We start from the raw sequence: 27,251 nt of genomic DNA, 5'->3' as shown, positions 1-27,251 counted from the left end.
AACGCCAGCCGTCCACGTTTGAGACAGTGGGCTAAACACCTTTGCAGGTGGTGAAGATACCACCCAGGAGGCAGCCCAGCCTCCCATTTCCTTCTGCGGTGGTGGGACCTCAGGGTCCCACAGAGTGAAGAGAACCCATTCCAGCATTACACTGAGTGCAGAGCCCACCCAGTGCCCCGGCTTCCTCCAAGGCCGGATTTAGGGCGCCCTCCTCCCAAAGCTGGACCCCACTGCTCCAGCCCAAGGCAGCTCTGCCCTCCCTGCCGCCTCGGCTGTCTGGGCTGTCTTTGGATCCTTCCAGCTCTAGACCACCGTACCCACCAGGGAGACAAAACCCCAAGCTTGTTTTCCACGGCCCGTTTGGGGTGTGTTATGTACTGAATGTTTGTGTCTCCCCAACATCCACATGTTGAAACCCTAATACCCAATGCAATGGTATTTGGAGGTGGGGCCTTTGGAAGGTAACTGATTATAGATGGGGTCATGGGGGTGGAGCCCCATGATGGGATTCATGTCCTTATAGGAAGAGGAAGGGACCAGAGCTCTCTCTCTCCAACACAGAAGGATACAGCGAGGAGGCGGCCATCTGCCAACCAGGAAGGGGGCCCTCACCCAACCAGGCTGGCACCTTGATCTCAGACTTTCCAGCCTCCAGAGCTGTGAGAAATGAATTTCTGTTGTTTAAGCCACCCAGCTTGAGGCATTTTGTTATGGTCACTGAGCTGACCAAGACAGGGTGCCAGGGCCAGGTGGACAGACAGCAGTGCCCCCAGTACTGTGTCTGTGAGGCAGGGGACCCGGCACTCCCATTTCACAGATGAGGAGCCCGACGCGCTTTCTCGTACAAAGCACACAGCTATGGAGCAGGGAGCCAGGACTCGAACCCAGGACCTCATGCCCCGGCACCCAGCTCTGCCCAGAAACCTGTGCCACCCCCAACCCGGCCAGACGGCCTCCCTCCCCCACTTCTGCTCTGCTTGAGGCCCTCCTCCTTCGCCGACATGTTCATGGGAATAATGACACTGTGACGGGACCCGTGCAGTCAGGGTCACAAGAGCTCAGACACCCGGTGGCCCTGAGGCCAAGCAGCAGATGGGGATTCAGCACAGGGTGTGGCCTTCAGAGGCCCCTGTGCACAGAACGTGCTTCCCTGAAAGCCACACCCAAGGGCCATGTCCATGGGCTGGCATGTCAGCCCAGAGGCTTCCCCACGCTGGGTGCCCGCATGCACTCCTGGCCCGGTGACACAGATGCGGTGTGGAGCACCAGAAATAGCACTGACTGCACACTGGGATTCGAATCCTGGCTCCACGCTACTTGTCTGAGTGAGCTACAGGAAAATGACTTCATGTCCCGGAGCCCTGGGTGTCCACCAGCCCCAAAGGGACCAGAGGCGGCAGGACTGAATGAGGTAATAATGTTCACAGCGGGGCCTGCTCGGGGCACAGGCAGTGCCTCAACTGGAAACGAACACCAAAACCCTGAAGGACTGGGGGATGAGGGGAGACATCCCATGATCCCCTGCACGCCTTTCCACTCACCCCATCCCCTGGGCTTCCTGTCTCCCCTACATGTGCTGGGCTCTCTCAGCCCTCACCCAAGCTGCCCCCCTGCCTGGAGGGCCTGTCTCCCCTCCCCACTCCCAGGCATCTTCCACGGCCCGGGCCAGCCTTAGCTTCTCCCAGAAGCCTCTTGGGACAGACCCGCTGGTGTTCGCCAAACCTGGCACACCTCACACACTTCCTCCCGGGCACACAGCTGGACTACATCTCCCAGACTTCTTTTCAGCTAGGCAGGACCACATGACTGTGTGCTGGCCAATGGGATGTGGGCAGGCATGAAACACACCAATTCCAGGTCTGTCTCTGCACACACCTCCAAGCTGTCTTTCCACATTGGCTAGCTGAACGGAGAGCACTCCAAGGACCTAGAAGAAGGCACAGCCACAAGATGGAAGAAGCCTGGGGCCCTGAGTGACCTAGTGGAGCAGAGTCTCTAACCTGTATTAACTTGAGCAAAATAAACTTGTATTGTGCTAAGTCACTGGGACGTGGGAGTGTCTGTTACAGCAGTCAGCCTATGCTGACAAATACACAGCCCCAACTCCTCTCCAACAACAAAGATGTCCAGTGGTGGCTCCCTCCTCAGGCCCCCTCCTGGCCCTTGGTCCTCTGCACCACCACTAGCCAGGTTCTTGTCTGTCTCCCACCCTGGTCTATGACCAAGGTACAACCTGTCACTTCCTCATTTCCGTTTCCCTAGCTGGAGCTGGTGCAGAGTCGGCAATCATAAATTTTGCCTGATGAAGACACCAGAATTCCTCAGGACAGGATCACCTGGAAAATGAGAGGTTTGTTCCCAGAGGGCCTTCCAGTCTCAGCTTGTGCCTGATTCTCCAAGCGTAAGCAATGACTAGGGATCAGCCCCACGTCAGGCACCGTCCTAAGCTCTTCCCAAGTACATGCTCACTTTAACTTTCCCCAAACCGAGGCAAGTCACTTGTCCACGGCCCATGGCAGGCAGGTTGCAAGTAGTGGATAAAAGCCAGGCCGCGGGGCCCCGGAATGTACATGCTTCCCCCAGATGTAGGCCAGCATCGTGTTTGCCCCCGCTCCAGCCCCACCTCCTGCTGAGGACACACATCCAGGCCGTGGCAGTCTGGCCCGAGGGTCAATTGTCCCCAGGGCTGCCCTTGTGAGCTGCTCACCCCCAGATCAGCTGAGTGCAAATTCCGGGCCCTCAGGGCAAAGGAATCAAGAGGGACAGACACTGTCCACCAGCTGAGTGGAAGTGAGGCATCAGAGAGGGACGGTGGCCCGCGAGAGTGGGCCTCCCTGCCCAGGAGCCTACTTGGGCTTGAGAAGGAGGAACCTATCCCAGGGGCCCGGAGACCGAAGGGAACCAAAAGGGACACCGCACTCCGCACACGAGGTGCCTCACAGACGCCACCATCCCTTGCGAGGTGGGCGCACATGTCACTAGCACTTCTCACCAACACAGGGAGCCCACGTTGCTGAAACACCGCCATTCTCCCCACCAGCTGGGAGACAGACACCCCCTCACGTGCCATCTTGTACCCCACTGCCCTGTCCCTCATATCTACCAGCTGAAGGCTGATGCTGGGCAGCGGGCCCTGCCGCAGCTGTGCCGGGCGTCAGATGCTTTCCCTGTCACCTCTGGGTGTGCGAACCCCATGTGGCAGATGGGGAAACTGAGGCCGAGACACTGAGTCACGCCGGGGAGGAGGGACAGCGCTGGGCTCACGAGCAGGCCTGCCTAACCCCAGGGCCTGTGGCTCTGTGCACAGCACTTGTCCTGCAGGCTAGTCTGACCCCAAATGCCAAGAAGCGTTCATCACCCAGCCCGCCTGGCCTGCTGGTTTGTTCCAACCCCAAGAGACAGCTCGGGGTCAAGAGAGAACATAATTCCTCTAAACACTGAGCACTCAGCAAAGGGGGAAAAGTGGGTCGGAACCCTTGACAAGAAGAGAAAGAAGCGGGATGCTCTGAAATCCAGCGCAGTACCTGGCACCCCAGCCCGGAGGCCCAGCGCCCTGGCCAGCCCAGGGCCGCCCAGCTGCCCCCCTGCTTGGCCTGGCACCCCAGCCCGGAGGCCCAGCGCCCTGGCCAGTCCAGGGCCGCCCAGCTGCCCCCCCTGCTTGGCCTGGAGCCTCCTGGACTTGGGAGCCCAACCTTCCTCCCCAGGCTCTGCAGGGCCGCAACAACTCCTGGGAAGTTCTGGAAGCGGGATTCCGTCCAAGTGTGGGCCCCCCTCTTTCAGGTGGAAGGATTCCGCAGGGTCGCGGAGAGGCCTCTCCTGGCAGGTATGCCCCTCGGGCCTCCCCTCCTGGATTCAGAATTTGAGCCCGCCTCCCCTCTGTGGGCTGAGAGCCCCGAGGTCTCTGTCCCTCTGGAACCACTGCCCCGTGCTCACCCGGGCTCTCCGGCCCCCCCTCTCCACGTCACTTCAAAGTGCGTCTGGATCTTAGTCCGCAGCCAGCTTGGCCCTTCCACGGGGGCCTCCAGCTCTGCTGGGATGAGGCTCCGGGGAGCAGGGCCCTCACACACCTGGGATGTCCTCTGGCGTCCGCACGGGCGTCCGAGCCCGCTGTTGGCAAGGTCACTGGTTCAGCTGCACGGCCACTTCCAACGCCACACAGACACTATTCCCTTTGGGAGTCTGGGGCCTGCTGGCTTGGGGGCTTCGTGGCCAGGCTGGGGGCCATCACTGGGCCTTTAGGGACATATGGGCTCCCGTTCTGGACCCAGGGCCTTGCTCTAAGATGCAGCAATGAACGGCCTCTCCCCAGGCATTAAGTGGGCAAGAAAGCTGCACCCTCCCTCACTGGGCATGGCTACACCCCGCGTTACATTCACACGGCGGCAGAGACGCAGCGGCTACTGCAGAGGCCCGGGTCTACACTGACCTGAAAGACTACCCCTGACGCGTTTGCAGGTTTTTTCTTTTTAAGCCCATTTCAGAGTAGTAAGCATTCAATGTGGGGCCTGCACGTGGGTTGGCCACTCCATACCGTACTCCCTTTTTCCTCACTGAGAGAACCCCAGTTTTACTTGGAACAGCCATGGGCCCAGCTAGAAACACCAGAGGTGGGCACGGGCCCCTGATCTGCCCAGTGACAGCGGAAGCGCCTGCCAGGCAGGGCTCTGGGGGAGCCCATGTCCCCGATACACAAGGGCAGCCCCAACAGACACCCACCTTCACTCCTCCCCTTCCTCCCACCGAGGAGGCAGGATAAAAGCTGCTCGCTAAGATGGGGGCACAGGGGGCCAGAAGGGCCTGGGTCCTTGATGACTTCCCCAAGGAGCTGGCCTGCTGACACCCAAACTTCCTGTTCTAGGGAAAATCCCAAACTGGTTAAGCTGCTGTGGTCAGATTTTTACAAGACTCACAAGAAGTCAACCCATTCCTCACTGACACAGGTAGCGATCATTCAATCCAGGATCTCTGGGTACACACATGCCTGGATAAGACTGAGGGATTGTTAGTAGGAACCAGCCAAAGTCACCAAGAGGTTACCACGCACCAGCCTTTTCTCCATTAGTCCTCACACTGGCAGTCCCATTTTACAGATGCAAAAACTGCTCGGAGAGGTTAATGAACTCACCCAAGGTCACACAGCCTGTGAGGGCACAGGTCAGGATCTGAACCCAGGTCTTTTCAGAGATGCTCAGTTTCCTCCTTCACAGAAGGGGAGATTGAAGCCAGAGCCGGGAAGCAGCTCCACACCTGGGGGCAGAGCAGGACTCCAAGAGGACTCACTCGTTAATAAGCAAGTACTGAGTTAGGACATGGGGACAAGGATGAAACAAGGACAGAGGCCGCAGCCCCACTACCTTCCCACCTGTGCTCTGGCCCTGGAACCCACACTTTGCCTGCAGCCGGAGGCTCTTTCTCAGCCTCGCTTCGAGCCACATCACAGCTGTTATTATTCACCAAGTGATGCAGTGACCCTGGCGGGGTTAGCCTGGGGCACATGGCCTGGGGGTCTGCAGCTCCTGGGTCCTGTCCTCCGAGCCACCTGGGCCCACCCATGCCTGCGGGGACTTGGGGAGTCATGCCCGAGGCCAGCAGGAGCTGGCAGAGACTCTTCCGGCTGGCACAGCCTCTGCCCAGGGCCAGCCAAGTGCAGGCTCCTGACCTGGCCTGGGTCAGCAGCGGCAGAGGTGGAGGGACCGGAAGTTCCAGTGCCCAATCCTGCAGGGGTGTCACAGGGGACAGGGCAGGTCCCAGCTTCAGGAAGGAGCCTTCCCCTTCAGCTGCCCACCCTGACCTCCTGCTTCACTGGCCTCAGGAATCAGAGCAAGGGCCTCGTCCAGGTCCTGCAGTGGCAGCTCCTGAGGCCAGCTGGGCCCTGCATACCTCCAAGGGGCTAGAGTTGGACAGCACTGAGGGCCACCTCGGGGACAGTCCTGGGGCTGGGGGAGGGGCAGAAGGGAGGGATCCTTCCTATGGAGGAAGCTGCCCTCCTGCGACTTCAGCGTCTCAGGCCTGCCTCTCCCCTTCCCTGAGGCTACCACCCCACCCAGAGCCTCCCTCTGCACCCAGAAGGCATGAAGGCTGCATCCCACCGCTCCCCCTCTCCCTGCAGCCCACCCTTCCCCTGCAGCCAGAGGTCTTTCTCAAGTGCACCTTGCAACCCCTTGCACTCAAGTGCATGCAGTGGTTTATTTAGCCGAGGGAGTGTCTGGAAGTTAGGTGAGCTCCCACTGTGTGCCGGGATTGGCACTTGTACTCTTTCTCTGAATCTACACACAGCCCTTTGAGGTTGACACTCACAACCCCTACTCTGGAGCTGAGAAAACGAGGGCACAGAGAGGTTAAGTAACGTGGGCAAGAAAGCCACACACTAGTAAATGGCTAAGGATTTGAGCCCCACTGGCCCAATTCTCCAATTCCAGAGCTCTGCCACCTCCCTCAACTCTTCCAGGCCCCACTCACCCAGCCCGGGGCACTCTCTCTGGCCTCATCCCCAGCCTTCTTTCAGTCCCTCTCCTGCCACAGGGCCTTTGCACATGCCACGCTGTTCCCTCGTCCTGGGCAAGTAACTTCTCCCTACGTCAAGTCTCAGTTTAAATGGCACTTCCGGGGGACGCTGCCCCTGACCACCTAATCGGAGTTTAGTCCCCAGCACTCACTCTCATAGCACCCACTTCTTGCCCTTCTCAGCACATCCCACGACTTGGAGCTTCAGATTTGTGTCTTCACTTGTTTAACAACTATCTCCCGGAGCAGACATGTGGCTTTCGTGTCTGTTTCATTCACCTCTGAGCCAACCGCATCTGGCAGAGTCCAGCACATCAACATCACAGCATCCACTGTCCATCCATCACGGACCACATGCCAGGTACCAGGCCAAGCACTTTACCCACTTTCTCTTAATTCTCAGAAAACCTCTCAGAAGCAGCCACTGGTCTACCCATTTTACATACGAAAACACTGAGCTGCTCAAGAGAAAGGCCAGGACAAGCACCGACAAAGCCTGAGTCCACAGCGGTTCTAACCACGGAGCAGGGCTCCTCTCACTAACAAGGTGCTTCACGCGTGCGCATTGGATGAAGAGACAGCAGGGCAGCCTGGAAGGATGTGGGCCAGAGGGACCAGCCTGAGCAAAGGTGGGAAGCAGGAGGCACAGACCACAGTGTGAAGGACAGAGGATGCTGGCACAGATGGGTAGAGTCGTGGGGGGAGGTCCACACATCTCCGAGGTTTGGACTTGACCCTGCAGACCTCCCAGAGCCCCTGAGGGTTTGGGGGCGGGACAAGGGCCACAGGCTTTAGGAAGCTCACCCCACACCACAGGGGACATCAGGCTGACTGCTCCCTTTGCTGGAAGGTACTAGAGTCCCAGAGGCTTCCGTGGTGAGGCCGGCGGTGCGTTGATCCTACGTCAGGGGGTGGGGCACTGGCCACCTGCAGTGGACGCCTGGACCCAGCACCCTACTTAGAGAGGTCTGCACGTGGACCAGTGCACAGAGTGACGTTGTGGAGAAGTTTATTTAACTGACTGGCAGCTTGCCTGGCCCGTAGTCAGAGCCGCACTCGGGGCTCAGGAAAGCAAGCCACCTGGAAAAGTAGCCCAGCCTCAGGTGGACGAAGGAAGGCCCCCTTCCTTCCCATGGCCTGCTCATACAAAAGCTCCCGGCAACCCCAAGGGAACCAGACCAGGCCCTGCAGGTACCCTGGGATTTGGAGGAAAAACAGCAAAATCAGCAGGCTCCTGAGAGTGAGCCGGGAGGGTGAGGGGTGCAGGGAGAACCCCACTCCCACGGAAAGCGGGGCTGCCCTCCCAACGGGACTACCCACCACTTCGTGCAAACACCTGCCATTCAGATTCGTGGGCTGTGGTTTTTCAAGGATTTGCTTTTCTGAAAGACTTGGAGAATATTCTAGAACAATTAAATATAGCTCCTGTGGAAGCTGTTCCACTTCCATGCCTATATTCATTCAACAAACATTCTCCGAAGGCTTGCTCAGCGCCAGACACTGGCGGACAAATGCCTCAGTCCCTGCTGGGAAGGCAGCGGGCAGGGGAGGAAGTCAGACTTGGGAGGAGCTGGGCATGACATGGGGTGACAGGGGCTGAGCTGGCGGGGGCCCTGGAGCTACAGGGACAACAGGAGGGACACCTAACCAGCCAGAGAGGAGCGGTCTTTAGTGGTTAGGGACTCCATCTACATGGCACAGGGTGCGGTGCTGAATGGCGCTGAGTGGTAGGCAACAGCTCAGACTCCAAGGGCCGTGGTGGGCAATGCCTGTGCACTGCAGGCAGCTGGGAGCCATCGACAGCTTTGGAGCAGGGGAGTGACTCGATCTGATTTGATGGCCTGTAGCCAGCTTGATGCATATCAGCACAGGCCTTGAGCCATCTCAGAAATGCATGCATTGGGACAAGGCCGAGTGGGTAATGTGGTCTCAGTGCAGTGTTGCATGATGCCCCGTGGCCCCCCGCCAGCCCTTTAAAAACAAATGCTTAGGTCATCCCCAGAGCAAGCCAAAAATTAGAGAGGGCTCCTCTGTGTGCCCAGAAAAGACTGAGGCTGAGCTGGAAAACAAAACCCAAAGGAAAAAACCCAGAACATTTCCGATGGCTGGGTCTCCTGGGTCTGGTGGGAGGCAGGACTTCAGCCAGGGGCATCAGGGGCTGGGGGAGGCGACAGTGACAGGACAAGGTCCTGGCTGATTGCCAATGCCCACTGGATAGGAAGAAGCGAGTAAAAGGTACCAACAGCACCTAACACCCCACCTTGTAAAGGTCACTGATGGGCCCAGCAAGACGTAAGAGGAGGGCACTGGCCTGCCAGCATCTCCCCTGCCAGAGGGGTGGAGAGCAGGTGTCTGGACACCAGGCGTGAGAAGAAGGCAGCCAGGGAAAGCATCACCAGCCGGCAGCTTCCTCTGCTCACCTCTCCCACCCCTGCTCCTCCCACAAGGTGATCCCCTGCCGACAGCATTCCCCATCTCAGCTGCATCTTCTCTTCTGACCCCTTTACGACGGGACTCTCGGGACACCCTGAGATGCCAAACAACGCAGCCAGTGGCCTGTGTCTTCAGCAGCAGGTCCAAGGGTTTCCATCGCCAGCCACCGGAGACCTCAGAGCCAACCTCGTCTGCAGGTTCACTTCGCACTCAGGAGATAAAGCCCAGACAGGGAAGGGAAACCTGCCCGAGGGGTCGGAGCTGACCACGTGGTACCAGATCACATACCAGGACACGTGGTAGCTGACCATGGCCGAGGGCTCAGAGAGCTGTCCCTGGTACATGGGGCGTACAGGCGGAATCTGCAAGGCCTCTGAACAGGCTGCCAGGAGGTGCCTTCCACCCCAGAAGTCCGGGCTTCATGTTCCCTAGGCCTTCAGGCATGTGTGAAATCGGGCACGCAGCCACACCCCCTTCTCCATCATCTTCCAATGACTGGTCTAAGTGTGGCCACAGGATCCACCCCTGGCCAATGAGGGAGAAGCGAAAGTTGCTGGGTGGGGCTTCCAGGAAAGTTTGTTCAAAGGGCAATCTCAGCTGGCATACCCCTTCTGACCTTTAGCCCACCCTTCTTCTTCCTGCCTGGGACATAGATATGATCAACACGGGTATAGATGACAACACGTAAAGAAGACAAAGCAGGAAAATCAAAGGAACTGGGAGCCCAGATGGCCCTGGACAGAGTACCGCAGAGACTAGCACCGTCACTCCCCGAATGTTCCACCCAGACGTCCCCCGGGAACTCCAGGTCCTCCGGTTGTCTCCAGGTCAGCCACATCTCAGCACAGCCCCCATCGATGTTCGTGACACCAACACATTACTCCGCGAGCCCTTCTTGTGCAATTTAGTGCCAAACACTCTACAGTAGGAGTTATAACATTTGACACGTTTTCTTTTCTTTTTGTCCTTTATCCTAGGAAACTCCACGTAAATTTGAACTTCTATCATGGCCATCATGAGAGTTAATATACGTGAAACAGGCACACAGCCCAGATTCCTGGACCTTTGTACCTTATTTTTAGGCATTTTGTTATAAGCCATATCAAAATCTTCCTAGAAGAGAAAGGGTAAAAATAAGCTCAAAACATGTGTGTGTGTGTGTGTGTGTGTGTGTATATATATACATATATATATATATATATATATATATATATATATATATATATACACACACACACACACATATAACAAATGCTAATAAAAGAAAGCAGGCACAGAAATAATATCAGGAAAAAAAGAACCCAAGGCAAAAAATATCAAGCGCATTAAAAAAAAAAAAGCATGTTTTATAAAGGCAAGCTTATCTCCCCACCAAGAAGGAATGAGAAACACGAACCTTTATGCATCTAACCAGATAGCTTCAAAATACATAAAACTAAAATTGACAGAAATACAAGGAGAAAGTGACAAACCACAGTGAGGAAGCACTGAAAGAGACACTAACAATCTCCTTCAAAAATAAAGTAGACCTAATAATAATGACAATCAGATGATTATAAGGCAAGGGCACAAGCAGAAATGTCTGTAGAGCTAGGCAGCTGAAGTAAATGAGTGAGGTGACCTGATGTGATGATGGTGGGGACTGTGGCGAACTGGAAAGAGCACGTGCTCCATGAAAGGCATGAGAATTAACAAAATAATGATCATTTAAAACAGTATAGAAGCACAGGTGTGCAGGCTGATTTAGCTAATAATCACTAGTTTCAACCCTTGAAAAGGCTTTGAACAACATAACAAACAAGTTTGACTTAGATTTATATAGAACTTCATGCACAACAAAGAGATAAGTTCTTTTCAAATATACATGGAATGCTACAAAAAGTAATCATTGAGCTACAAAGAAAAATTATAGTAAATCTTAGAATACAGAAATTATGCTTTAGAAATGTGCCTACAGATAGTGAACACTCAGTAAACATTAGCTCTCTTAAACTTCCGGAATGCAATAGCTAACAATTTTCTCAACAACTTGAGGGCTATTATTATTATTATTTATTATTCCTATTATTACTATCATTATCGTCAATTTTATAGATGGGAAAAGCTCAAGGTCACAGTTAGTAAATGGCCAAGAAAGAATAATACCCAGGCAGTCTGGCTCCAAAGCTTATGCTTGTAACCAACTATGCTAACTTTATGTGTGTGTGTGTGTGTGTGTGCATAATTTTAAAACACATACACACACTTCAAATAATTCTTGGATTAAAGAAAATACTAATTTGCAAGTTATTTACAAATAAGTGATAATGAGAGACCTATGGGATACAGCCAAAGTGGCATGCAGAGGAACATGTATAGCCTTTGATACATTTATTTAAGAAACAGAAACTGTCAGTGTGTGAAGGGCGGAAAAGAAAAATAAAACTAAAGAATGTAAAATAAGTATTTAATAAATGCAAAAGCAAAAATCAATAAGATAGATAACCTTACTATACTATAATAAAACCAAGAGCTGGTTCTTTTGAAAGATCAACATATGTTGGCAACTAATTCAAAATATTTTCAAGCAATGTAAGGGCCAAAGAAAACTTGTGAGCAGGCCAGAGCCTGCATAGGAGCCAACTGTTTCATCCTCTTCTACACAGCAACCTGCTGGCAGCTGTTACCTGGAAGTGGGGCTAAGGGGCTAGACTGTGACGAGAGACTTCCACTTTTACTTTACGTTTTGTTCAAATATATACTAAGGTAGAGGTTAGAAGTATAATAAACCCCCAAACACAAATAATCAAACTTCAGTAATTAACAACCTATGGCCAATCTCATTTCATCTAAACCTCCACCCACTTCCCCTGCAATTCAGATAATTTTGAAGCAAATCCCAGACATTTCATCTCATCTCTAAACGTTTCAGTATATATCTCTAAAAGATAAGGACTCACTTATTATATATAACCATAATAAAATAATCACACCAAAAACTTAACATTACTATGTATGTGTGTTTAATTACGGAAGTACTACACGCTACCTGTTAGAAAATCCAATTAAGAAAGAAGTTTAAAAGAAGCACAGTAGACCTCATATACCCCAAAACATGCTGAAGGATCACCTGGAGTGAACAAATGGGGACACTGAGGCTGAGACCAGGGAAGGGGTTTGCCCACCGTCTCCCAGCCAGTAAGAGGTGGAGCAGGGATTTGAGCTCGGGCCTCTTGATGACACATCCCAGGCTGGGTCCGCTCTACCGTGGCAGCCTTGTGACCCAACATGTAACCAGATTTTGAAAATAATGATAGGATAATTAATACATCGGGGCAACAAAAGCTCCTTGGCCGTAGGGATATACGCTCACACTCTTACATGTGATAGGGCAGAGACCAACATTTATGGAGGCAATTCTGCACGACAGGCCTGGATAGGTACTTTCATTTCCATTTTTCTGCTCATAGCAGTCCTAGGAAGATACTATGGGCTGAATTGTGTCCCCCAAATTCATATGTTGAAGTCCCAACCCCCCACCTCAGAATGGGACCAAATTTGGAGATGGGGGTATTTAAAGTGGTGATTAAGTTAACATGAGGTCAGTAGGGTAGCCCTAATCCAGTGTGACTGATGTCCTTATAAGAAGAGACTAGGACACAGACACCCATAGAGGGACAACCATGCGAAGACACAAAGAGAAGGTGGCCATCTCTAAGCCAAGGAGTGAGGCCTCAGGAGGAACCAAACCTGCCGACACCTTGATCTCAGACTACTGGTCTCCAGAATTGCAAAAAAAATAAAGTTCTGTTGTTTAAGCTACCCAGTCCATGGTGCTTTGTTATGGCAGCCTGAGCTTGATACAGAGGTAGATGATACACTGTCTATTTCACAGATAAGAGAACGGCACATCTTAGAGCTATGAAGTGGGCAGCATTTGAACCCAGATGAGAGTCCAAAGCTATGCTCTCTCCACTGCACCAGGCAGCTAAGCATGGAGAGCAGGAAAGGCTCAGCAAGGGGCGTGGACAAACTGTTGGTCCAGGAGGATGAGTAGACTGCACCCCTGCCTTGGCCTCATCGTGGGCAGGTGTATCTCCTGCCCTTACACTCTGGACTTTGTCAGTGACTTGCTTCAGACAATGGTATGTGGAAGAAATGACAGCACGGTAGCAGGGTCATGGCATAAGACACCTCACTTGCTTTCACTGCCCTCTTGCACCTCTGCCATCACCAAGAGGAAAACACACAGTGGCTTGGAACAGAGCTGCCCCGTCAGCTTCAGACCAGCAATGAGAAAAAAGCTGCCCAGCTGAGTGCTCTGGAGCGGTCAAGCCCATCTGAGCCACAGTCTGTGAGCAATAATAAGTGGTCATTGTTTTAAGCCTCTATATTTGTGGGTGATTTGTTACACGTCACTAGCTAACTGATATAGAAGGTCAAAAGAAGCAGTATTTAACGAAAGAGTAACAAGCACAGACTCTGAAGTCAGACTGCCTGGGTGTAACTCCTGACTCTGACATTATTTTGCTGTGTAACCTTGGGAAAATTGCTTGACCTCTCTGATCTTCCATAGCCACATCTGTAAAATGGGACTACATGAAAATATCTATCTGATAGGGTTGTTGAGAGGATAAAGTTAATTGAGATGGTATCTGTAGAAAAACAAAACCCCATGAGTGATAGCTCTATTGTTGTGACAGGGACTAGAGATTAAGCTTGCCCTGGGGTGCTCTGGTCAGCATGACCAAGACAAGCAGATGAGAACCTTTTGTCTTCTTTTGTTTTAACATCAGTCCCACATCTGCCTTTCCTTACTAATTTAGTGAGGCAGTGAGCTCCCTGTCACTGGAGGGTCAAGCAACGATGCCATCCTGAAAGGGTAGGACCAGATGACCTTTGAATCCTCTTGACTGTCAGACGGTAATCACCGAGGCAGGTCTTCTGCCCTGTATCCAACCCATGATGCCAGGAAGGTGAACAGTGGTATAAAGAAGAGAATGTTGGGCTTGAGGGCAGGAGACCTGGGTTCAAGTCCCAAACTCCACTGTGTGACCTTGGGAAGCCACTGGACGTGTCTGGCCTCGCTGGCATAACAGAGTTAATCTTAACCATGCCTATTTCACAGGGTTGTCATGTGGATGAGAGATGGTAGTGGATGGGACCCTGCTTTGTGAACGAGATAACAGCGGGGACAAACCACATCCATATCCAGAGAGTCCTCCACAGAGATGTCACTCCAGGCGTATTGAGGGAAAAGCCCTCCACCTCTGAAGTTATGTCTTTCGCTAGCTTGGGGTGGGCAAGCACATGGCAGGCATACTGCCATTGTCCATTCTATACCCGTGGCACACATGACTAATCAATCACAGCACTCCTCCCCACTGGAGCTGCTTCTCAGCTCAGAGTTCCAGTGACCAAGCCAACGGGCTGGACCAGACTGATCAGGCAAAACCTCCGACCCTGGGAGCCAGACCAGGGCCCACTGGCTCCCCTGCCTCCACCTGGCTCCGGGGTTTCCAGGAGGTTGTGGGTTCCAGGTGTCAACTGCCCCCGCAAGACTCCCTTGGACTAGCTGAGTCTGGGATGACGATGGGTTCTCACAGCTGTGGACACCAGCCCTCTAGCCCCACATGACCTGGTCCAGGCCACATAAAGATTGCTAAGAGAATGTCCTAAAATAGTAAGAACATCCAAAACACGTCTTCAACATTGCTGAGGGCTGCTGAAATTGCAGTGAGACTAGAAGCCCTGCACCATATGCTGTTGTTTACAAGACAACACACATCACTCCCAGGTGCTCGTGCCCTCTGACCTGGGAATCCCACCACCACAGCAAACCCTTAAGTAATAACCCAGCACACACACACACACACACACACATTCAATAAAGCACTATCTATAATTGGCAAAAAAAAAAAAAAAAGGAAAGACACATTAAAACACTATAAATAGAGAAGTGGTTAAATAGATGATCATACATTCATTTAGTGGATATGGAGCTGTGAAAATATATTTCCCTTAAGACTGCAGAAACACAAGGTAATGTTTGATATAAACTTAAAGAGAAAAAGACTCTGAAATGCCTAGACACCATGGGGGCCTACCAATACCCATCTCCACTCCTTCCTCACCTTCAGAACCCATTTGGCTTGAAAAGCAACATGCTACATTTTCCCAGACTTCCTTGCAGATAGGGTTGGCCATAAGACAAAGTCCTGGCCAATGACGTGTAAGTAGCAGTCCTTAGGTGGACCGTGTAGGCAAGCTGTTTAGAAAGGAGCAGGCTCAGCTGATACAGGCCTTTGTCTTTTGTTCTTTTCTCCTGCCAGGAAAGGATGCCGGAGGTGATGCTGGAGTTAGGGTAGCCATCTTGGAACCAAGAGGCACCAGCCTGAGAACTGAAGCCAAGCTAAGACGGCTGAGCAGAAAGATAGAAGGAGCCTGAGTCTCTGCAGGCATCGTGGAGCCACCTGTCAGCCCATCTACCTGCCCCAGACTCCCTCATTGCTGTTTGGTCCGGTCACGGTTACCTGGGTTCTCTGCTACAGGCAGCGGAACGTAGTCCCTTACAGATTCATCCTGATGAAAGGATAAAAACAGTGAGCACAGTTGGGGAACGAGGAGAGTGGGAACATGAAAAGCTAAAGCCATTCCTGCATGTGACCACGAGACCACAGGGGAGTGGTGGGGACTTTTCTCCCCTCTTTATGAAACGATCTCTGCCACGGTTCACTACTTCCCCTTTTCCGTGATGTAGGAGCTACTTTGTGAACCAACACACACTGGGCACCAACTTCGTCGGCGTTCGAATCCCTCTGGCCTAAACACTTGTCCCAAATAGATGCTAGACCAATTGTGCCAACTGCCAGGGCCCCTCAGCACTCGGGGCGCAGTCAAAGAGGTCATTATCTCCCCGGAAATGGCGCTCACACTGGGAAACCCTTCATTACGACCAGACTCAAAGGGAACGTTCCCCCACGGCCTGCGGCAGCCCTGGGCGAGGCCCTTTCCTGGGGCCCAGACGAGCCTCGTGGTTAGAGCCCAGCCAGGCCAGCCCTGCATCACGAGCAGTCATTTCCAACCAGAGTCCAAGAGAGAAAAGGCCCCGACACTGCAGGTGCAGCCTGTGGGACACCGAGCTGCCTCCAGACATACCTGGGGCCTCGCAGCTGGGCTGGAGCAGGAACCACACCCTCGGTGCTCCCTGCAACACAACAACGCTGCCTAGAGCTTCTGCTTGAGGTGGGGAAGCCAAGCGCCCTCCTACGGTTCCCCCCAACACCTCCAAGCTCACCCCACCCGACCGGAGTGAGCGAGCTCGCCTCAGCCCCACCTGAGCGACTCATCCCAATCCCACCTGGGCTCCTGCCCCCCATCCACATGGGACTGTGCCTGAAAGATCAACGCCGGAGTCACCTCCCTCCCGACATGTGGCTGTGAGGCCTCCTCTGGGCAGGAGGAGGGGGCAGGTAGAGGGAAGGAACCCACCTCCCAGGCACTGACTGCGCACACGCACACGCCACGCCGCTCGGCCCCCTCTGGCCATGATTCGGAAGGTGGCTTTTTCTCCCAGTCTGCAGAAGAGGCTCAGGGAAGGGAAGTCACCAGGCCAGGGGACATTTTGCACTTCGGGGAATATCTGGCAACGTCTAGAGACATTTTTATTTGTCACTACTGGGTGGGGGAGGGGGGTTGCCACTGGCAACTAGAGGATGGAGACCAGGGATGATGCTCCGTGTCCTGCGATGCACGGGACGGTCCCCACTGCAAAGAGGTATCAGCCCCGAATGTCAACGGTGCACGGGGAGAACCCTGCCCCAGCCCGAGGTCCCCCGGTGACCAGAGCCGGGGCCCCGCGTACAGCCCGCGCTCTTTCCCGCCCTCATGCCGGCATCCTCACTGTGGTTCATGAGCAATCACGGTCTCCTGCCCAAGGAAGTGGGGACACTGCCAGTGGGCACCATGGAAGTACCTAATGGAATCCCCAAGAGTCAGCAGGGAGATCCTCACCAAGCTCCCCCGTGCACGAAGACCACGGCTTGAAGGTGTGGGAGAGGGACAGCAAGGGGGGCAGGCGTGCACACGGGGAGGGTCCAGGGAGCAGCTGTGCCCAGCCTGGACACCTCGGGGCTGCAGCTCCCAAAGTGGCTGCCGGCGCCAGGCTCTGCCCCTCACTCCCAGCAGGCCTCACCCGCCCCTGAAACCCACAGCACCCCAGATGTGTGCCACCCTGCACGCCTCCAACAAATGGCCAACAGGGACCAAAGACACCACTGCCGCGTGCTTCACAGTTACTGGCATTTTGGTCCCTGTGTACAACATCTTGTTCCTGACGGGCCATCGGGCAGTCAATGATCAAACACCTTCTGGGGCCCGGTATGTGCCAGGTGCTCGGGACACTGGCATAAAAGGCCTGAGCCCAGCCCTCAAGCGCCTTTCAGGCGAGCGGACCTAGCGCAGTGCAGACCCCTGCTGTCACCTACTGATCAGCGCCCAGAGGACACACACGAGTACAGTCTCAGGATCTTGTGCGTGCACAGGGCCAGGCTGGGTGGAGGGGACAGCACGGGCAAGGTCCCAGGTGGGAACTGCCTGGCAGTGGTGTCCCAGGGGGCGTGGGGAGAGAGGGAGGGAGGTTCGGGGGCCCACAGGGCGGGAGGGGCAGGCAGGGCGCAGCAGGGCGGAGGGCTGGGTGCCATGACAACACACTGAACGCCTCAGCCCCGGGGCAAAGGCCTGGTGAGGCTGCCCGCTGGGAACCTCTCGCCTTCCCGTACCTCACGTCTGGCAGGGCTGGTGACAGCCCAAGGCTGTTTCACAGGTGGGTGTCTCTTCCCGCCAGGTGCCTGACAGACTCACACGAGCCCGTCACTAGCGGTGGCCTTGGGGACCGAGATCACACATCTAAGACGTGGGAGTGAGAAGCTCCTCATTTGGCAAGACGGGTCCCTAACCTGCTGTCCTCCCTTACAACCAACAGCTGAAGTTCAAAAGGCCAGGCCTCTGCCCTGCACCTGCCCAGTGGCCCCGAGGCTCATCCGAACAGGAAGATGGCCCCAAACCACTCAAAGTCCCCACAGCTCTCAGGGCTGGGCGCGCACCTCGGCCTCCGGCAGGTGCCCTGAGCGGCCCTGGGGACTCAGGTGCCCCCTGTGGAGGCTGCGGCACACACACACACCCGGGGCACCTTGCAGGAGGCGTGGTGGGCCTGGCTCTGACCCGAGAAGTTGGGGGTGCAGGGGTGTCAGTGGCAGAGGAAGATGGTGGCGTGGGCTTCAGAAAGGTCACCGTGGCTGCAGGGTGGAAGGCGGCCTCCCGGAAAGCCATATTTTCCCAACAGGCCTGGGTTGAGAAAACCTACTGCCCAGGGCTGGACCCCACGGCCCCAGAGGCCCCCGAGGCCCCCAGCCTGGCATCCCACCACGGGAGCCTCCTTCCGCTGGATGCCAGAAGCTTTTCCATCTCGGGGGTTGCTCTCTCAGTACAGAGTGGGCATGGGGCAGCCCCCCAACGAGGGTCAGGGCCACGGGACCCAGCAGGGGTGGGGGCTGGAGACAGGCAGGGGATGGCATGTCCCCCAGGACGGGGCAGGAGAGCAGGGCTGGGAAGCTAAAAACGACGACGCTCCAATTTGCCAAGAGCTGGCGGAGTACAAGGAGGTGCGAGGCACCTGGCAACCACGGTCAGCACAGCAAAGCCCCGGGGCTGTGACAGGAGGCCTTTCACGGTTGTTCTGGCACGTTCTCTGATGCTCGAGAGCCACCAAGCTCTACGTCCCCATTTCACAGATGAGAAAGCCCCAGGCTAAAGGGACGTGCCTAGGATCAGGCCTCCAGGACAGGCAGACGTGAGCAGTACTGCCCACGGCTATGGGAACCCCCGTGATCTGCCTGCCGCCCCCGGCCCCGAGTCCCTTGGACTCAGGCTCTGGAGGCAAGCGGCACCATGACCCGCTCCTGCGGATGGAAGACCAAGGCCAGCGGTAGGGCCTGGCCCCGGCCCCCTCCGCTCTCCATACGCCCAGCCCGGCACGCCCCTTGCCACCCAAGGGCACCTGCACCCTCACGCCAGCCACAGCTCATCCGCCTCTGGTCTGGCCCCATCCTTCACCTCATTGCCACCCAGGGCTCCTCCCAGGGCTGAGGACACGACAAGGTTGAGGGCAGTTCAGGGCAAGCCCACCGCACGGGGCAGCCCCGCCTTTGAGCAGCTGTTTCCCGGCCAGGCCCATCATCGCTCAGGACCCCAGGAAGGAGCACGGTTGCGGAGGTGGCTGAGGGCAGCAGATGGTCCTCAGCTGGGGACTCCCTGTTTCTCCCGGGCCCCGGGGCAGACATCTCACAGAGTCCTGGCAAGCCGGGCCAATGCACTCACAGACGCTTCTAAATTTTCTCATCGTCCCCTGCTGCAAATTTTTCCATCAACCATCCCTTCTTCTCTGGGTCCACAGCACATAGTTGTTTTGCGCTCCGAGATCAACGTCAGGGCCTGGATTCACCCCAGTCCAAGACAGAGAATAACAGAAGTTCACGTGAGCCAGAAGCTGGAAACATGTCAGTGCAGGGAGGGGGCCGCCCAGAAACGCTGGGGTGCTGACTGGGAGCGTGAACAGAAGTCCAGTGCAGACCAGTGCAGGCGACCCTCTGCTCTCCCGCACGTGTGCTCTCCCTGCGTGATCACACCCGACCTGGAGGGCGCACGTGTGCACCAGAGTTGCTCAGAGGAGAGCGGCCGGCTTACAAAGGCGTTATCAAAAGAAACTCAGGGGCCCTGGGGCCATCTCCAAATTCCCTAGACTGTTACAGGACAGGAAGTGAACCAAGCTCGACTCAGCCCTTCTGTTGGAGAACTGTAAGCCACAGGGTGGGTGCCTTCAGCTTAAAAGGGAGAACCTTCTACAGACGGAGGTCCCAGAGTTGGGACAGGCAGGAGAAGGGAACTTTGAACAAAATCCCTTAAGAAAATGAACACCGGACCTCGACATCGCCCGCCGTCCATGGGTGGCCTGGAGGAGGATATCCCCGAGGCGGAGGGGAAGACCCTCAACCAGACTCTCACGTCCCAGATTCCACTGCCCATGGACTCTTTTTTTTTTATTTGGCTGCACTGGGTCTTCATTGCTGCACGCGGGCTTTCTCTAGTTGCGGCGAGCGGGGGCTACTCTTGGTTGCGGTGTGCGGGCTTCTCATTGCAGTGGCTTCTCTTGTTGCGGAGCACGGGCTCTAGGCACACGGGCTTCAGTACTTGTGGCTCGTGGGCTCTAGAGCTCAGGCTCAGTAGTTGTGGCGTACAGGCTTGTTGCTCCGCGGCATGTGGGATCTTCCGGGACCAGGGTTCAAACCCGGATCCCCTGCATTGGCAGGCGGATTCTTAACCACTGCGCCACCGGGGAATTCCAGAGTCCTTGCCTCCTAACTCCCTCCCAGAGCACTGCCAGGACCAGCGTTACATTCATCTCCTCCGGCATTTTCCCTGGTCCTCTGGCGCGGCTGGTGTGAAGGCAGAGCGGGGCTGCTCTGTGTTCTGACTCACAGGGGCAGGTGCCCGGGGCTGCCCACCTGTCCATCCTAGCTCCCCATGCCCATCCCACCCTGGACCACTCCACACACATCCCACTCCAGACTCACCTGCGCTCTGGGTGCTGAGTTCCCTCTCCTTTCCTGGGCCTGGGCCCCCGAGTTCCACTTTCTAAATGGAGACCTTCTGGCCCCTCCTCAGGTGACCACCAGAGAGACTGGCCGGCCCTTTAAGAGAAGACCCCCCCCCCCAGTACACACACCCCCTTCCACATGGAAGCCCACAGATCAGAACTTCACACAATAACCTCAACATTCATCTAAGCACACACACTTCATCACATGTGAAGTGATGAGCTCCCTGTCACTAGAGGCGTTCAAGAAAAGGCCGGCTGATGAGGCAGGATCGCGGGTGCTGGTAATGTTCTGTTTCTTGATCTGAGCGCTGGTTGTACGGCAGAGTTTGTTTATCGGAATCACCGGGCAGTACACTTGTGACACGCGCGCTTCTCCATACGAACATTCTACTCTCTCAAAAATTAAAAATTAAAAGTGACTGGGATCGGCTGACCATTTGGCAGGAAGGAGATGAGGCCGGAGCAACCTGAAGACCCCCCGCCATCGAGGCATTAACACTCACTGAGCCCTGCCAGGGGTGCCGCACCCCTCCTCCTCACCACCACGCACCCACCCTGACCCGCCCATGGGAGGAACCGGGTAACATCCCACCGACGGAGGAAAGACGGAAAGCAGACGCATGGAGCTGAGTGAGTGCTCCGAGCAATGAGGAGTGAGCGAACGAGTAAGTGAACGACAGCGCGGAGGGAAGAACGGACGGATGCGGGGATGTGTGGAGCCTGACACACAGGTGCGGGGAGGGCTGGCTGAGGGGCAGAGTCGGGGATGGACGGGTGCAGGTGCCAACGCAGGTCCACAGGGGAAGAGATGTACACGGAAGCCTGGCTCACCTCCCGCTCTGACCTCCCCGGACTTAGCAGATGAAAGTCCAGGCCGTCAGGAAAGAGCAGGTGAAGGCAATAGGTGTCTGCACACGGGGTCTCAAGTGATCCCTGCCGTCTCAGAGCCCTCAGCGTGGTGTCTCATATGCCTCGGGAGAGCCGTCTCCCTCAGGTCACCCCGAGTCAAGGAACCCACCCCTTTGCCTCCCCCAGGACATCTATAAATAGTCCGTGCTTGCTGGAGGGCCAGGGCCACGTCGAGCAAGGCCAGGTCCGGGCAGGCCTGGGAGGAGGAGCTGAACACGGCACCTCATGCTCCTGCACCCGACCAGCTGCCATACTGAAAGTCACAAGGAGACCCCAGCCTTCCCGTCCAGCCCACCGTGTGCTGGGTGGCCGGGTCCTTCACTCGGGCCTGGCTGAGCAGGTTTCCTGAACCGTGAAGGTAAAGGGAGAAGCAGAAAGACACAGATGGAACATTCCACAGGCCCATCCCTGGCTCCTGGGTGGAATCCATCCTTGGAGCCTGCGGTAAGGAGATCCCGACTGCAGAGTTCCAGGCCCTCGGCCTCAGTGGGCACTGCCTTCTCTGGGCCTCAGTTTCCCCATCTGTAAAGTGGGGCAACACCTCCTCCCGCCTCGGGGGTGACGTGAGCGCACGTGCGTAGAAGCGGTGCTTCCATCCTCGGTCCTTCTGGAGGTGACCACTCTGTGTGGGGCTCTGTGCATGCCCCGCCGGTGCCCGGAGGAGACACGGTTCCTCCAGGGGCAGAATAAATGGCACCAACAATGCTGGAGCTGGGAGGTGCGGAGGGCAGGGGGCACAGCTCGGGGGCAGTGAGGGGCAGAGGGCAAGCCGCGCCGTCCTGGAGGGCGAGGGCCCACCGGGATCCCCCAGCCCAGCCCCTGGGCTGTCTGCCGGCGGCTCGGGAAGGGTTAACTTAGTTTAGCTGTCCCCACGCTTCACGCTGGACTGCACCCAACTGTTTGGGTTTCCAGCTCCCCTCCTGCCTCAAGGCCAGGCCTTATCTTGTCATCTAGACGGTCCCCAGAGCCTCAGAGGCAGCACAGGCCAGGCAGGGGCTGGCACGCAGCGAGAGTGTAAACCGTGGATCGAAACCTGCACCCCAGAGCGCGAGAAGAGGACATGGGAGACGCTTTCCACTTGGTGAGAAGTCTCTTCAAGGTCCTGCGGATGAGCGAGAAAAGGGGGTGCCCCACCGCATGCTGGGGTGGGGGACCTTGGGCAGGGAGCCCGCAGGAGCGCAGAACCTTCTCGGACTGTGCCCCACCCCCTGCCAGGAACCCACCTCCTGAGCCGGGGCCCTCATCAGCCGGGCCCAAAGGGCCTGACGTCAGTCTGCTCCTCCTCCAAACAGCAGCACAAACAAAACCCAGGGCTCTTCTTTCCCTCCTTCCCCTGTGAGGCCCAGTTTTTAAATCGTCCTCTTAGATCCTCCAAATGAGATCTGAATTCTAAGCACAGTTTCCTCTTTAATGATCCTGAGGGTGGTAACTACTTGCAACACAGATGTTAGAGTCGAAAGAGAAGTGTCTGGAGATTCCCGCTGTTGTCAGAAGTAGTCGCTGACGGCGGGACACAATTTTGGCCTCAAGCGCCTCCTGTAGGAAGAGCCCCAGTGTGCTGGGGGTTCCTTCCCACCCAGGCCTTAGCCCTGAGCAGAGCGATTCAGAGCAGGCGCTCTACAGCCCCTGGCCGCCGCGACTCCTGACTGCCACCACTCCTACCAACAGCTCAGGAAGGCAGGTGGGAGGGTTTCCAACCCGCCTGCTAATCAGATGGGCACGGCAGGGGATGCAGAAGGAGTTTTCATCTTGAACATGATGGAGAGTTCCGAAGGCCTCGGGCTCGCCAAATTTAGAACGCAACAATACCATCTCCTGGGCAGCAGCTACAAGTGGCACAGACATCAGAAGCAGCGAGCGGGGACGGATGGCACCCAGAACTGGAGCAGCGATGGGAGTGAATCTGCCTTCTTGGAGCCAGTGGGACCTGTGCTCGTCCCGCCTTAGGACAAAGGTGCCTGTGCCTGGGGTCCCGGGAGAGCTGGGCGGCGGTCAGCGTGAGAGCCCAACAAAGCCTCTGACGAAAACGGCGGCCACAGATCCAAGGCAAAGTGGCAATTATATATGTTCTGAAGATCCCGTTCACCGAGTGCGCTACTAACTGCATCCGGGAAGCAGCGTACACTAGCAGAGGGAGTGAGGGTGCTTCCTGCCCCACCTGGGAGACTCGAGCTCAAAGTTGAAGCACGCATGCTCAAGAAACCACTCAAGGTTAGATTAAAAAGAAGAACGCCCGTGAAGATGCACCTGACTCATTAATATCACTGCCCGATAGGAGGAGGTTCCTTGGAGGGCCTGGCTTGGGGCTGGGTTTTGGTCTAGGCCTAGGAGCACCTTAATTTGCATTTATATTAAAAAAGGAGAAAACAAACAGAATTAACTAGAAAGGTGCTTGGTTTCCCGTAAATCCGAGCTCTTCAGAGCTCAACAGCTTCCTAGGGCAGAGTCCGAGGCTCAGCTGATGTCAAAATTCATGGATTCTCACCTACGAAGTGCACACAGCGCTGTACCAGGCGGCTGCAGGCACGAGGGATCCCACTGGCCCTTCAGAGTCACCCTGGCGGGAGGTTACCGTGTCACGCCCCTTCTACAGGTGGGGAAACAGGCTGGGAGTCAGCACACCACCCTCCCCTTCATGGTCTTCCCGTCTGACAGGACTCAGGTTCCAAGCCCGGTCAGCTGGCTCCAGGTTCGCATCTTTCCACCGCAGGGCAGCTGAGTTAGGACAGTCTTTTCTTCCTAGCCTTACACATATATTCCACCCTTTCTTTCTGGAAAATCAGCTGGAAACTCAACAAAAGAAGTGAGGAATAAGTCGGCACAGTCACCAGCTGCCCCTCCACACGCTTCACCTGGCCACCCTGCCTTGACCCTTTCTCTTTGGAGTCCTAACCGTCAGAGGCACATGCCCAGAACTGCCAATCAGAATCAATAAACGCAATCGATAAGAACCTTATCAGGTAAATGGAACATCTCTGGGTTTGATTTTAACTCCAACCGTCTCTTCAATGCTGCAGTTCAACTCTTGGGACCAGCCCAAGGTTTCCTGTGCTCATTTCACTACTGGTGGCCAGCGTGCTCGCAGATTTCATCTGATTTGGGTCTACATCACTCAAGGCACTTTAGGGAATGATGAGTTCTTCCCCTCCCCAGGGGTGGTCAGTTTTGGAGGCATATCCCCGGCTCTCTGGCTCTCCCGCAAGCAGGGCCCTGCCCCGCAGGATGGACGCCCCGTGCATGTGTGTCATGGCCACAGCTCACACTGGAAGTGTAAAGAACAGAAACGATGGTTATGACTGGCTGGCCCTTTCAGGAGCTGGAAGCACAGGGTGGGAAAGGAAGGACTTTACTGTGTTTTGGCCCCTGGGCCAAGGGCGTGTGGCAAGAGGAGCAAAGCTGCTTCCACAGACAACAGAAGGACAATTTCCTCCTGAAAACATAAAAACCTACACCAATGAATTAAACATTTCAAACAAGATGACTCTCTAAAAACTCTTTTCAACCAAGAAGGAAAGACAAGCCGTCCTGTGCTGGCGCTTCCTGTTGCATATGGCACTGAGAAATCCTGTTTTTTCAGCACGCAGAGCTTTCCAGAGAAGGAAAAATATCAAGGGGAAAATCAGAGAAGGAGGTCCAGAGAAGTCAGGCAGGAGGGACGGAGAGAAGGATGGGGAAGAGGAGGCCTCTTCTCAGGGCACAGGGGCACAAAGAACTGGAGGGGAGCAAACTAGAGGTGGCCCCAAGCCAATACAGTGGCCCTGACAGGTCCAAGGAGGTGGCCATGAGAGGCCGGGTGCCGCGCTGGGACAAGGTGCACACCACAGAGACACCACCCTGCCTCCTGCAGCTGTGGGGAGGGCAGCCCCAAACCCACTGGGATGAAGTGACCTGCTCTATTCCCCACAGGTCTACAAGTATGATGGACGCAAGTTGCCCGAACCCCTTGGCCTCAGTGGGGGTCCTGCCCTAGGTGCCCACGAGAGGCTGCTTCACGGGCAGCACCTTTGGGCTCAGACCCCCAGGAATCCCCAGGGTGTACCAACTGGACTCTCTCCCCAGACCAGAGCTGAACTTCCCCGGCTTCTGGGCAATTCGCACACGTGCCTTACCCACCGGCACAGCCTGGGGGTGGGCTGGTCCTGCCCCCCCACGGGCCCTCCGCCGCGCTCCTAGAGCCACTCACCAGGCTGCCACCGCACCGCCCCCCCCATCACCAAAGAGCAAACCCTCTCCTCCCAGGGGCCTGGCACGACCAGGTTCCAGCATGGAAGAAGAGGAGCCAGGAGGCAGGAAAACTGAAACCTGGGCTCGGAGAAGGCTGGAGGCTGGCGAGGGTCAGCGCCTGCCTCGCTCCGAGAGCCGCCCGCGGCCACCTGAGTCGGTCTCCGCGCCGCAGGTGCCAGGCCAGCCCTCTCCAACTCCCGGAGAGGTAGTAAGTGTAAGGCTTGGAGGCCCGCGCAGCCCAGCCCGCGCCGGGGCGGTGGGTGGGTGGGTGTCTGCTGTGGGATTATTCTTAGCGCTCCACTCTCTTCGCAAAAGTGGCGCCTCCGCCCTCCAGGCTCCGGCACGCTCGCTCCGGGCTCGCACGCCCGGCCCAGACACCGGCGCGGAGGAGAGGACCGGGTGGGGTCCGCGAGGGGTGAGACGACGCGGAGGCGCAGGAGAGGCGGGGGCTCCCGGAGAGGAGGGGGCGCTGCGGGAGGGGCCCCGGCGACAGGCTGCGTTTAACCCTCGGCGCCCCGCACCCAGCCCTGCGCCGCGCGCTCAGCCGCCTCCCCGGACTCCTCCCGGGACGCGGGGAGCCGGGCGGCGGCGCGCCCAGCCCTTACCTATGGTGGTGATGACCGTGATGGCAAAGTAGAAGGAGCCGGCGAATTTCCACTGGACGCCAGCGCGGTGTGGCTCCGACTGCAGGATCACCAGCTCCAGCTGCCGGTAGTCCTCGCTGCTGATGTTGTACTTGCCCTTGATCCGGATCTCCTCGGCTTTGAGTTTTTCCTCCTCGCGCATCTCGTGGTCCGACTCGAGGGCGTCGAAGACGGCGGCGCCCACCAGCAGGTAGGTGAAGGTGCAGACGATGAGGGACAGAGTCCGCACGTTCTGCCTCTTCATGGCCGCCAGCAAGGAGCCGGCGCGGGGGGCATGTCCCGCAGGCTCGCAGCCGCGCGCGTCCCACTGCAGCGCCCGGCGGCCGCCGCCGCCTCCTCCGCCGCCGCCGCCGCCGCCTCCAAGTTGTAAGCGGCGGCGGCAGCAGCAGCAGCAGCAGCAGCAGCAGCAGCGGGGAGGCGGGGGGCGGGGAGGCTGGGGGGGCCCCCCTCCGCCGGGGCCGCCACAGCCGCCGCCACCGCGAGGCGGCTGGCGGGGCAGGGGCGGCGCGGGCCCGGGCTCCGGCGAGAAGGCGGACAGGCACAGGAGGCTGCTCGAGCGCCGGGGCCAGGCGTCCGGGAGCCCCGACACCCTGCGCCAGACCCGGCCGAAACAGCCCGCCCCACTGCGCAGGGCCATGCACGGCGGCCCCGCCGGGCACCGCGCGGGCCTCGCTGCCCTCCGCACCCCGCCCCCAGCTCCCGCCGGAAAAGCAGGGGCGGGAGCGGGAGCCGGAGCGCGGCCGCCGGGGCCCGCGCCCCTCCGGGTCCGGCTCCGGGGAGGCGGCGCCCAGCTAGGAGACCACAGGTCCGCACGCGCCCCGCGGGACCTCCTGCCCCTTTTACCCCTCCGCGTTCCCCTTCGAGGGGGGGTGAAAAAGTTTGCGAAGTGGCGGCGTCTCCGG

General features: G+C 56.6%; 1 protein-coding gene across 1 annotated transcript in view; it reads right to left on the bottom strand.

Annotated features, from left to right (window-relative positions):
• KCNK9 (potassium two pore domain channel subfamily K member 9) overlaps window positions 1-26,986 on the bottom strand; it is an 86,146-nt gene extending 59,160 nt beyond the window's left edge. Inside the window, exon 1 of the mRNA XM_059902037.1 lies at window positions 26,311-26,986. Within this exon, the coding sequence (XP_059758020.1) occupies window positions 26,311-26,986 (676 nt within the window). The remainder of the gene's footprint in view (window positions 1-26,310) is intronic.
• Between the last annotated feature and the right edge of the window lie 265 nt (window positions 26,987-27,251).

Source organism: Balaenoptera ricei, chromosome 17 (genome assembly GCF_028023285.1).
Source record: "Balaenoptera ricei isolate mBalRic1 chromosome 17, mBalRic1.hap2, whole genome shotgun sequence".
Taxonomy (NCBI): domain Eukaryota; kingdom Metazoa; phylum Chordata; class Mammalia; order Artiodactyla; family Balaenopteridae; genus Balaenoptera; species Balaenoptera ricei.
This window is presented reverse-complemented; position numbering and strand designations above follow the sequence as displayed.